Raw genomic sequence first — 13,273 nt, 5'->3', positions numbered from 1 at the left:
TTAAAAAAAAAAAAAATGTTACCTACGTCATTACCTCTTCTTTTTGGTCTGCTGTACAGCATCATGGGGCTCTGGTGATGCAGTGGTTAAAGTATTCAGCTGCTAACCAAAAGGTTGGCAGTTAGAACCCACCAGTCATTCCACAGGAGAAGGATGAGGCAGTCTGCTTCTGTAAAGATTTACAGCCTTGGAAACCCTCTGGGGCAATTCTACTCTGTCTCATAAGGTCACTATGAGTCAGAATCAACCCAATGGCAGTGGGTGTGTTTGGATTTGTACAACATCATAGCAATATGCAAGCCTCCACTAACATATAAGTGAACATTAGGTCTATCATCTGGGAATCAAACTAGATCTCCCATGGGAAGGTGAGAATTCTACCACCAAACCACCACTCCCCTACTTTCTCTATTGGTTCACTATAAATCAGGTCCAGTTTGGAGATTTGGGAAACAGATAAAGGTGATAGTTGACAGCAGTATCAATGTAATTAATGTTACTGAATTGTACATGTAAAAAATATTAAAATAGCAAATGGTGAAGTGCTTGACTACTGGCTGAAAGTTTGGTAATTCAAGTCCATCCTGAGACACGTCAGAAGTCAGGCCTGGCAATCTGCTTCTGAAAGGTCACAGCCTCAAAAACCATGTGGAGTAGTTCCACTCTGCCCACTTGGGGTCACCATGAGCCAGAATCAACAATTCCATGGCAGCCAACAACAACATATGTATATATACAGACACACACACATATATATGCTACAATAAAAAAAATAGTATCTAGGTCAACTGCCTTGTAGAATACTCTAATTTCCCACTCAAATGTAAGATTTTCATTGTCTTTCACAGGAACTTGTAGTCCAAGAAAGGCACTGCCATGAAATGTACCTCTTTCATCTGTGTACGGCCATCTTTAGAGATAGCGTGGGCAGCCATAAACTGCTGTTTCACCTTCTGCAGATTTTCTTCCATGATGGCATCCTGCAACAGGCCAAGTAGAACAACATTAAAGCCACTGGTATTCCAAAAATGATGTTTGGGTAGCAAACATTCATAATTCATAATCAGCATATAGGCTGATAATTATGCTCTTCTAACCTGGAAAGTAGGTCCACTGCTGAGGAAGAGGTAGTAGTGAGGGAGATTTCTTGAGCAACCAGACAAGCAGAATCCTGACTATGTAAGACTTATGGCTATTGAGTTCCTAAATTATGAGTGAAAAGAAGCTTAGAGACTACACTGTTGATAAAATGAATTTGAAAGTTTATATATATATATAATGGTTGTAACAAAAGACTTTATTGCAATTGACTTACAGGCTTCCGTCCCAAGAACTCAAAGATTGTGTGTTATTTTTAAGTGAAAAGTGCAACTCTTCTAAGCCCCCAGGTTATCATAGGTTCATTTTCTTAATCTCTTCCCTGTACTCTGACAAATAGTAAATTACCAGGGGAAAGTAATTAATGATGAAGCCACGGTAATTGTTGAGTTAGCAAAGATGTCTCAGCTCCCTTCCATGTACAATCCTTTCTGCATATTGAAGTGTTCATCAGTGGAAAGCAGCATTATTACAAAGAGAACCCAAAACAAAAACCGTAGCTATCAAGTTAATTCTGACTCATAGTGACCCTATAGGACAGAGTAGAACTGCCCCATAGGGTTTCCAAGTTTGTAAATCTTTGCTGAAGCAGACTGCCTCATCTTTCTCCCACGGAGCAGCTGGTGGGTTTGAACCACTGGTCATTTGGTTAGCATCCCAGTGTTTCAAGCATTGTATCATCAGAGCTCCTCGTTACAAGAAAGGTGACATATATAAAATATGGAGAATACATTTTGATACAGGGATTGAGAGGTGCAGCTAAATCCAACAGTGCCTGATTCCAAGATTTGTGATTCCATCAGTCATGTTAAATTCATTCTCCCTAATGTTATCACTCAATCCCTGATACCAGGCCCTTCAGCTGTGAGTTAGAAGTAAATTGGGAGTGAGGGGCTGTTGACCGACCACAGTTCTTGCTGGTGTTGGTGAGTGACTCTGGACTTCTGGGAGAACCTGTCAATGAACCATTCATATGTATTGTCTGTCAGACAATAGAGGCTTTCACAACCTTCTACTCCTGAGAGACAGATCTTCAGATGAAAATCTCAAATGCTGAAACATCAGCAGGAAAAGAATCAGTTTCATACTAAAATTGTTCATGTTTTCCTTCCAAAAATATCTTCTCTGCCTACGTTCTATCCCCCTTCTTGAACCCTCCATGCTTCTCTGAGACCAAGGATATGACGGTTCTCCTTCTGACATCAACAAGTGTTAGCATGGCTATGAAGAGCAGCAGGGCCTGACCAAAAGACATGGCTCTTTGCAGGCAGTGGCCGGTGGAAGGCTGCACCAACACAGCAATAGCAAGAGGTCCATCCAATCTGTCAACTAACACCATGGTGTGTCAGACTGGCTGCTTGAGCAGAGCAGTCTTGACTGTGTCTGTACCATCAGTAGTCCATGTGAGGTCTAAGAAACCATGGAGCTCACTGCATTTTATTCAAGGAGACAGACAGGGAAGACTTAAGCTTCTCACTGATGATTCTAAACCACACACACACACACACACACAAAGCCTGTGGCATTATTTTTATAGCCTGACTTTGGTTGTTAGTACTTAGAAGTCAGACTTTTGAGATTCCAAACTTTCTCACCTCCTTTAGCTTCTCTGGTGGTGTAATGCCTACAGCACTTGACTGCTAACCAGAAGGCTGGCAGTTCAAACCCCCCACCCACTCCTCGGAAGGAAGGTTGGGCAATCTACTTCCATAGTGATACTGTCTCAGAAACCCAAGGAGGGGTCGCTATAAGTCAGATCTGACTCAATGGCAGTGTTTTTTAGCTTCTGCAGTGATTTTCAAAAGTCTCTTCTTTAAAAAAGTTCAAATCTTTAGTTCACTGTTGTTTTGCAGGAGTCTTTTCCTGAGGTAGAATACCTAGATGACCCTTGTTGCTGCTGAAATGAGGGAAGAGAATTACTAGGAACAACAACAACAAAAACTACATTTAAGATGTCCAGCTACCCTTTATGCCTTTCACTCTGTTTAGGCTATAAGCTCTTGGGGAGACCTTGTTGTTGTTGTTGTTATGTGCCATCAAGTCAGACCCGACTCATAGCGAACCCTCCTTGGGTTTGCCTAGATGGTGCAAACCATTAACTTGCTCACTGCTAACTGAATGGCTGGTGCTTCAAGTTCACCCAGAGGCACTTCAGAAGAAAAGCCTGGTGATCTACTTCCAAAAAATCAGCCCTTGCTAACACGGTGGAGCACGGGGCATAGTTCTGCTCTGGCACACATAGGGTTGACAGGAGTCAGAATTGGCTTGCTATCAGCTAGGTAGTAAGCTGTTTGAGATTAGAGGTCACACCTTAACATTGACCATATAATGAGAATACCTGCAGACAGAGAGCTGATCCTGGTTCTAGAGCTAACTCTTCTACCACCTGGCTTGAACAGGACACTTCTCATCTTGTTTTTTTTTTTTTTTTCTTTGTTCTTTTCTGTAATATAACCCAACCCAACCTACTTCTATCAAGTCAGTCTGATTCACAGGGACCCTATAGAACAGAGTAGTACTGCTGCATAGAGTTTCCAAAGTTGTAAATCTTTGCAGAAGCAGACTGCTTCATTGTTCTCCTGTGGAGTGGCTCAGGGGTTTGAATCACCACCAAACTTTTGGTTAGCAGCCAAACGCCTTAACCACTGCACCACCACAGCTCCTTTCTGTAATAAAAGAAGGGCTTTGATCATTTCAAAACCATCTTTCTGCAATTTTCTTCTCTCTACTACAGCTCTTGAATCTGTGTGTAGCATTTATTTCATTCGTAAACCAAAAAAAAAAAAAAAAACCCAAACTCACTGCCATCAAGTCAGATCCAACTCATAGTGACTCCTCCTTGGGTTTCTGAGGCTATATTCCTATAGAAGTAGATTGCCCAACCTTCCTTCCTAGGAGAGGCTGGTGGGTTAGTTTTAATAATTCATTCCACAAACATTTGTTGAGTACTGACTGTGTGTCAGATGGTCTTCTGGGCTCTGGGGACATAATGGGGCTATGAGGACCTGTTCTTTGCCTTCTATCACAGGCTGGTGGAAGATGTGCTTTGTCCTGACTTCCTTTCCATTAAGTCCTATCCCTGATAGCCTCCAAAAGACACAGGAACAAAATATTGTTGTTATGTGCCGTCAAGTTGGACCCGACTCATAGCGACCCCTCCTTGGGTTTCCGAGGCAGTATCACTATGGAAGTAGATTGCCCCATCTTCCTTCCAAGGAATGGTTGGTGGGTTTGAACCGCCAGCCTTCTGGTTAGCAGTCAAGTGCCTTAGGCACTATGCTACCAGAGCTCCCCAGGAACAAAATGGAGTTGATAAATGTGCTGAGGGGAACTAACAGCTACCTACATTTAATTCACAAAAGGAGGAAAGAAGGGAAGGAAAATAAACATTCAGGGAGTGTCAGCCATGGAATGGTTGCTAAGTCAGAGTGTTTCACAATTGTGATTTCACTGGTTCTTGACAACGGCCCTGGACTATAGACATAGTTCGTGAAGCAGCTGGCTTCTCTGATCTGCTAGCCTTTTCCTCTGAGGCCTTTTTTTTTTTTTTGTTATCTTACGTGTTCCATCCTCTTACATGAAAATTCCCATTTACAACTTTCCATCACTGGTCAGACAAATTTCTCCTCCAGTGACAATGTGTCCTCGGATTACAAGACTGGACCTGACTTGGATAGATGTCATCCATGCCCTTGTCCTCTTAGTCAGCCATCTCTTCAGGTGAGCTTTTGCATATGACAAATATTTCTCAGAGAGAGGAAAAATCTAATAGATGAGTATTGCAAACTTTCTACCTCTTAAGACAGCATATGAAATGAGGAATACTCAAATTCTTATTAATTTTATATATTGCTGCACTGTAAATCAAGGTGTGTATTTCCTTCTGATCAGTCTTGGTGATTTGGGGTCAAAAGAGTAAAGGAGAAAAGAATCAGGAAATGTTAGGCACCCCTTTTCTAAGGATCTAAGTCCTTGCCCTTCTCTGATAAGGAAACAGGTCAGAGACGGGTGAAGTGCCATGCATCTGGCTGTTGTTGTTTGTTGCTGTGAGTCAGCTCTGACTCATGGTGACCTTATGTATAACAGAACAAAACATTGTCTGGTCTGTGCCATAATCCCATAGGATTTACATAAGGCTACCTTAAAGAGTTATGGGCTGGTGGTAGAACAAGACTGAAACCAATACTTTTGAAGTGGAGAGTGCTTTGATGTGGGGTGCACTTTCCACTCCATCTTGCTGTTGCCACAAATGAGGCAGATAGCATTGAGTAGAATTGTTAAAGCCCAACATCAAACGATTTATAAATGAGAAATGGTTCAAACAAAAGGCAAGGAGGATTGGTGATTGCTCTGGGTTTCCTTTAGGATAGGTTCTGGCATTTGGTTAGATAACCCAAAAGAATAGGATGGTTTAAATATTATGAGGCCCTGAAGATTTGAACACCAATTCTTGTAAAGTCAAAGAATGCCTTGGCCAACAAGGACAGTTATCCTAGGGCAGTCCTGGGGCATTATTACCAGGATCTTGGACCCTGACATAGTCTTACTATTTCCGGAGGTGGGTAGACAGCAACCATTTGATGGGTGGGAGTCAAGACAGTGAGGTAGAAAAGATGGGCTGAGCTTAGGTGATTTAAGTGATTGGATCCCCTAGTTTTCTATGCTTTAGTGCCTCTGAAGATAGGTTTTGGCAATCTGCTTCCAAAAGGTCATAGTCTTGAAAACCCCATGGAGTGCAGTTCTACTCTGTATACATGGAATTGCCATGAATCAGAATTGACTTGATGGCAACCGATTTTTTTTTTTTTAGGGTTGATGTGGATACTGGAAATCTAGGCAATCCCCAATTTCATGGAAGTGAATTGTGTGTGCCTCTTCCCCGTCAGAACATACACAAACTTCTGCCAGCAAGTATAGAAATGCAATTATACCTCCTTTTTGTTCCACTCCTCACCTTCCACATGATAAATGGATGAAGTGCATCCAACAGAAAGAGATGAATGAATTCATGGCTTGTATAGTCCATACTGGACATTAGGAATGAAGAATAAACAATTTAGAATAAGCTTCCTTGAAGGTTTGTTATTATGAACTATTGTATGTACCTTAAGGAGCTCTGGTGGCACAGTGCCTAAGACATTTGACTGCTAACCAGAAGGTTGGTGGTTCAAACTCACCAGCCACTCTGCAGGATGAAGATTGGGGCAATCTACTTCTGCAAAGATTTACTGCCATAGTGACCTAAAGGGGGTCACTATGAGTCCAAATCAGCTCAATGGCAATGAGTTTGGTTTTCAAGTTTTTGCAGTGAAGGTGAGTCTTTTTGCAAACAACTAAGGGTTATGTGGATAACAACTAAACATAGCATCTATTATGTAAAATTTAAGGAAAAAAAAAGGCAAACCCAAACCACTAACATTTGTGAGAAAACATATTAATCAAATGGAATTTGGTATTCTAGCCATCTGCTGTATTGATGGCTTTGGTCCTATATTAAGAACCACAAAATGATTAAAATAAAAGGGCTTTGATAGATTGATTTTGTAAATACATTAAATGAATTCACCTGATGATTATTAATGGGGAATAGTCAACGCCTAGTTAAAAAATTAATACTTTCCTAAATGAACACACATAAAATTAAAACTATGAGACATTCATGATTTGAAAACAAAATCTCAAGTGAAGAAATGGGAAATAACACTTGGGTCAATTGTACAAGGCTGAGCAAGTGTCAGAAGATCCCTGAGGTGATAGGCTGTCTACTAACTATTATGGATTATGGATAATGCCTCATTTGGTCATGAGGGTGAAGATGTATGTGATTTAAGGGGTCTTCCAAAGGCTACCCTAGCTTGGGAAATTTTCTCCTGCAAAGTTGAAATCCTATTAATAGTTATATTGATTTAAATCTTAAAAGATTTCTAGCAATTAGGAGAGTAAGCTTCAATTATCCCTGTATGGGGTAACCTTTTGGTGGGTTTTAGGCCAATGGTGTCCAGAATAGAAAAAGGAACAACAAGGGACCCAAGGGGACACCATATCACCATAGAAACATGTATACAGTGGACACTTTTGTAGCTACAAAGCATGTTTCATTTGTGTTGTGCCATTGGTCTCTATCATGTCCCTGTGAGATAGGCAGGCCAAAAATATTATTGTTTCCATTTTATGGATTAAAAAAATTGAGACCCAGAGAGTTTAACTGAATATCAGTGTTATACAGTTATAAGTGCAGAGCTAATATCCACACCAGATTTCTGTCTCCACATCCAGTCCTATTTCTTACACACAGTGAAAGAACCTTGGAGTGGGTCTTCAAAGAGACAGCCTACACATTTTCCCTCTGCTGAAGGTGAACAGCTATCCTGAGACTCCAAAATCTCCTGCCAACCAAGTTTCCTCATGTGACATTCCACTAAACAAAGAGATTACATCTCTGCTCTCAGCAGCACAGATTGTGTGTGTTTGCATTTTGGTGTATATGTGTATACGTGCACCATACAGAAAAAGTACAGGGAAATCACTCAACAGGGTGAGCCTTCACTTTGCATTTTGATTTGGCCTTCTAGGTTAAGAACTCTGCCAGGACAGCAATCATTTCTGTGTCTCTGTAGCATAGTACCTGTGGAATGAACAAATGAGTGTTTATTGTGGGCAGGTTCTTCCCTGGGGAAGGTAACCACCATAGCCTATATTGTTGGAAAATTAGATGTCAAAATAAATAAGTGTGAAGTTGAAGAACCTGTGGCGAGATTCTATGGGCCATCTTGAGTTTGAGAGCACAGAGTGTTGATTTAGGGCCTCTCAGACCTCTAACCCTGAGAAAAGAGCTACCCTGGCTCCCTCTACACAATTCCCCCACTAGCACCAACCCAGCACATCTCATCTGAGACTCTAGGCCCCAGCAGGGTACTTAGAATCTCTGCAGCATTGAATGAGGCCCAGGATGTAGAACAGTCTGTACATGTGAAATGTGTGCACAGCCAGAGAAACAGGTGCTCTCAATGGGCTGGCTAGATCTAGATACAGTTTAGAGATCAATTCCCAGCATTTGAAAATAAAACAAAGCAAAAGATTTAATGGCTCCATTAAGTCAATCCCCTTTAAGGGTATAAAAAGCAGATAATTATAAGCAGGCTGGTTACTCTCTGAGACTGATTAACAAGCAGCCTGCTGTTAGAAACCTCAAATCCCTTCCTGTGGGGTCTCTGTGACTGCTAATCTGCACAGGAACAGAGGGCTATTTAGGCCTCTGAAGAGCTTCTTATTGCTCCTAAACACCAAGGGTGAGGCTACCTCATCCTTGAGGCCTCACTGACTGCCCACTTCTATAGCTGTTCGGGCATCACTCATCAAAAGTAGGTGTCACAAAAAAATGGGAACTGTCTTCAGCTAAAGGAGCATCCATTTCTGAAGTTCTGCTCTATTATTAAGGATTATCTTAGGATCTACTCATTACACTGAGTCCCTAGGTGCTGCAAACATCATTCTCACCTGCTGACTGAAAGGTTAGCAGTTGGAGTGACTCAGAGGCACCTCAGAAGAAAGGCCTGGAGATCTACTGCCAAAACACCAGCCACTGAAAATCCTACAGAGCACAGTTCTACGCTGACACACGTTGAGCACTATGAGTCAGAATCAACTCAATGACAATGGGTATCACTTATTATTCAGCAGGAAAAATGCCCAGAATTAGGAGTCATTTCCTCAATCATTGTTGTCTATATGAGTGTCCCTGTATCCAGACTCCCCAGGGCAATACCTCAACATTTCAAAAGGGAACCATTGGTAGATGATACTATTTTGGGTTAACAGTTTAAACAACTTATTACCCTGGCTCCAAAATCTCTTTCCTTAACCAGCTTCTGAGGAGAGGTGCCTGGAGCTACCCTATCAGCTCTGAGGGGCTTCCCTGATTAGAATCCTTTCCCTATCAGGCTGTCACCATTCTTGGAGGGACAAAGGGTGGAAAGCAATGCAAAGTGACTTACACTTTTAAACTGTAGGATCCTAAAGATACCTGGGTGGCTCAGATTGTCTGCACTTGACTGGTAACCCAAGGTTACCTGTTCAAACCCACCCATCACAACTACAGAAGATCCAGGCTTGGCAAGCAGCTTCCATAAAGATTACAGCTAACTCAACACCATAGCATACGGAGTGTCCCCAAATAAACACATAAACAAATGAACACTTAAAATGCAGGATCCTAGGCAGACCCCAGATGTACTGAACCAAAATACCTAGGGGATGAGACCCAGGTGTCCACATTTTACCAAATACAGATAACTCTTAAGGAAATCAAAATTTTATTTCCACTGATATAAAAGCTCTGCAATCTTCCAACCCATTGTCTTGGCCACAGGAAAACATGCATTGAACACAGTGGCACAGTACACTGGTGTATCATTGCTGTCTCCCTTTCTCCAAGGAACATGGTTGTGCCTATATGAGGGGGTTAGCCCACAAGTGGGACCTTAGGGAAGGGCAATTAAAAGAGCAGCCAAGATAAAAGAAATGCTCCCAATAATGGCTTCAATCCCTCTCAAGCTAGCCAAAGCCCCAGAGGAAGACATCTCACAGTGTCAGTCAGTTTAGAACAGAACTTCGTGTTTAAGTAACCATCCCCCATGACTGAAAATAAGACATTTCCATTTTTGACACTGACAGCAACTATTCTCCTCCTTTCCTATAGATCACTAAAGTAGGCAGCCTTCTGAAAACATTCTAAGTTCTGGGCTTCTAGGGATTTAGATTTTCAGTAATTAACCATCCAGTTTATTCCCAGACTTCAAATGGTATTATCTTCATCTTTTTGTTTTCCTTGAATACCCCTATCCATACTTGACAAAATGCATCAGATTCATAGCATCCTAGATTCTTCTGAGTCTTAGGATTTACAACAGGAAATGGGAGCTCTGTGGGCAAGGCTATTAGTGTCACTGATGGGTTGATAAATGTGTCATACTGAGCAGCAGACTGAAGGTGAATCTCACCTGGAGGAGGCTTCTTTGGCTCTACTCATAACTGGTATAAGCACAGGAATGAAGAATAGAGAGGAGTGTATTTGAATGGTCTGAACCAGAGGGAAGAAGGGGTACATTTCTCCATCCTTCATACCTGCCTCCCTTCACTTCATAGGCTACATGGGTAGGGGATGATGGAGAGGAGAAGGCAAACAGAAAAAGAACAGAGAAAAATAAGAGAGAGAGAGAGAGAGAGAGAGAGAAGGAGGAGGAGGAGGGAAGGGAGAGGGAGAGAAATGAAAAACTGATGAGAGCAAAGAAAGACAAAAAGAAATAGACACAAGAGACAGAGATGTGGAAGTGAGAGAAAGAAGAAAAGAGATATGACAGACACAGGGAAAGGGGGGACAAAGATTTCTGAGAGATAGGCTAGAGATAGAATGAAGGAGAAACACAGAGATAGGAAAAAGACAGAAATGGAGAAACAGAGGAGTAAGAGATCAGAGACAGTTGGGTTCTGAAAGTATTGTTACTCTCTGATTTGTCATTCTCTAAGAAATCTGTAACCTCTTTAAATAAAATTAATCATGAAAAAATACTTTAAATGATTTTGTTTGTGGTTTTCTATATATAAAAAAAGAGTATCACATGCACTAAACATCTAGAATCTTAAAACTCTTAATATTTCTTCTACCTTTCTGAACAAAAAATGGCTACCTTATCTCCAGGTTTAAATCCATCAGCAGAGACATAACCATGGAGACATTCAAAACAGAGTTGTTTAAATCTACATTTGTGATCTCTGAGAGGATGACAGATGTTAGATGGAAATTCAGTGACCAGCATGTCTAATGCTACAGTTGTACCTTTCATAAAACCTGCTTAAATCCCTTGTGTTGCTAGGAGAGGAAAAGAAAGTACACGCATGAAGGGAAGAAAAGAGGTCAGATGGGATAAATAGGTGCAAATCAACACAGAACTTGGATGCTTATTGCATTTCACTAAGAGACACTGAATGCTTAGTGGTGCAAGTACTTACATCAGTACCCAATTTCATCAACATGTGGTGAAAGAAAGCATCAAGCTCCTTCTCTTCTATGTAACCTTTTTCTAAACATAAGAAGATATACACAAATAATAGTTATTTAGAAGAACATACAGCATTTTAGTATTCATCTAAATTCATCATTAATTTCACAGTTTATAAAATCCCTGTGAATATGGTTCTTTGCTATCCTAATTATCAAGTGCCAACATCTGCATATTGAAGACAGAGATTTTTACCAGTAGTCATAAGTTTCAGAGTAAATCCTTTATACTGAGCATTATATTAACATTTAGAAAATAAGAGATTTTAAATACATAATTAATGAATAAGTATGAATTTTAGAATAAAATCCAACCCAAGTATTTTAGATGGTTGGAAAAAATTAACAATGCACCTATTGCATTCTAGTTTGCAGAGTTAAAACATGCCTTTTAGATTTTTTTTGTACTTTAATTAGTAATAAAAACAAAGCAAACATTAAGAAGTTCCACTTTTCTTTTCAATTAGCTTTTTTTTTTTCTTTTTGAAGTTTAATAAAATCACCCTCTCTTCAAGAGAATTGGGGGTTTATAAAAAAAGTCACTGAATGAAAATGAGCACATTAGGGTTCATTCAGATAGCTGAATATCAGTCTAAAAGACTAGAATCTATATCTCTAAGTAGATGGATATATGTACATATGAATATATATTCACATATAGGTATATTTGTATATATTTGAATATATGTTATCTATCTATAAAAGATACACACACACAAAGATCTTGGGAAAAGAGGTAAGTCCCTTCTCTTAGTCTGAATTTACACACGTTATCTAGATATTCGAAACCAGCTCAAAGACATTAAGCTTAGGTCAGTAACTGCGCAAACAGATACCTTTCCCTTAAGGCAAAGAAGTTCAGGAAGCGGAAAATCTAGGTGCTTTCAGCGGGGCGGCCGCAGGGCCGCATCTACACCTGAATGTCCAAGTGGCTTTTTCTACTCACCATCCGCGTCGAAGCGCTGCCAGACCAGCCAGAAGCCTGCGGCGTCCAGGCGCATGGGTCTAGCGGCGCTGGCGCTGTCCATGGTACTGAGCACGAAGCCAAGTATAGATAGGCGAACACCTAGAGAACTCTAACTCCTTTATGATATTTTCTGACTCTCACGCCTGCTTCTTTTGCTTTCTGATTTGTTCTGGAGACCTGTTTGTAGGGCAGGGATGACGGCGGCTGGCGAAGCAGCTGGTGGCGCCGCGACGTCCGGGAGCAGACTTTGAGCCTCCACCGCGGGCTATCAGTGAAAGCAGCTGCTCCAAGCCCGCCCCACACCTGGCGCATCGGCTCCTGCCCCGCCCTGCGCTCAGGCCTCGGATCCTCAGGGGAGCTCCTGTCTGTCTCAGCTCTGTGGGGAATTCGCGGAGAGAGGAGCTGTCTCCCGCTGTCCACGGCTCGCTGCCTCTGCTTTTGAACTTGTTTGTCAAACTCAGAGAAAAAATGGCCCTTACGTTTGCCTCACCTTCCAAACATGTGTCTCTAGAGGTTTTCTAGCAAGAGCTATCCTTTTAAAGAGTTGGAAGAGGTGTCAGTGTTAGAGCCCTTTGTTGTTGTTGTTGTTATGTGCCGTCGAGTCGGAACCGACTCATAGCGACCCCTCCTTGGGTTTCCGAGGCAGTATCACTATGGAAGTAGAGCCATTTAGACCTTACAATTTAGTAATGTAGTTGGGGCCGGGGCAGAGGTGGGGGTGGGGGGTGGGTAAAAAGAGGTACTCCTGATGTTAGGAGGTTACATTTAGTAAGAAGATAGTCAACAGCAATTATTGAACCTTGGTTGTACACAACATACTCATTTCTATACCATATTGCACTCTAAGGATTTTCAACTAAATAGAGATACCACAAGGGGTTTAAACTACGGTAATTAGGATGCTGAGGGAAGTTCAAACTATGCCTCTGCTAGGACAAGAGAGTCCAGGGGGTGATATGTTGTTCCTCTACTCAAAATTCTCGAGTAGAAGGCTCAAAGGTTCAGTAAGACCAAAGGGCAAACATCATTTGGAGGAACACAGAGCTTTTTGTATTTGTCAGAACTGTTCAAAACCTGCTTTGTGAGGTAGTAGATTAATTGATCCTGATGGCTTTTGACCATATGCTTAGAAACTTTTGTTGGGGAGTCTA

General features: G+C 41.4%; 1 protein-coding gene across 1 annotated transcript in view; it reads right to left on the bottom strand.

Moving 5' to 3' along the window:
- Window positions 1-12,183, bottom strand: part of SCGN (secretagogin, EF-hand calcium binding protein) — a 56,423-nt gene extending 44,240 nt beyond the window's left edge. The window contains exons 1-3 of the mRNA XM_007949875.2: window positions 12,102-12,183; window positions 11,107-11,177; window positions 888-980 (exon numbers count right to left, since the gene is read on the bottom strand). Of these exons, the coding sequence (XP_007948066.1) occupies window positions 888-980; window positions 11,107-11,177; window positions 12,102-12,183 (246 nt within the window). The remainder of the gene's footprint in view (window positions 1-887; window positions 981-11,106; window positions 11,178-12,101) is intronic.
- Window positions 12,184-13,273: the final 1,090 nt, after the last annotated feature.

The sequence above is a fragment of the Orycteropus afer genome, unplaced genomic scaffold (assembly GCF_000298275.1).
Source record: "Orycteropus afer afer isolate SDZICR_OR568_19922 unplaced genomic scaffold, OryAfe1.0 scaffold00255, whole genome shotgun sequence".
Classification (NCBI taxonomy): domain Eukaryota; kingdom Metazoa; phylum Chordata; class Mammalia; order Tubulidentata; family Orycteropodidae; genus Orycteropus; species Orycteropus afer.
Note: the sequence above shows the minus strand (reverse complement) of the source record. Positions and strands in the feature narration are given on the sequence as shown.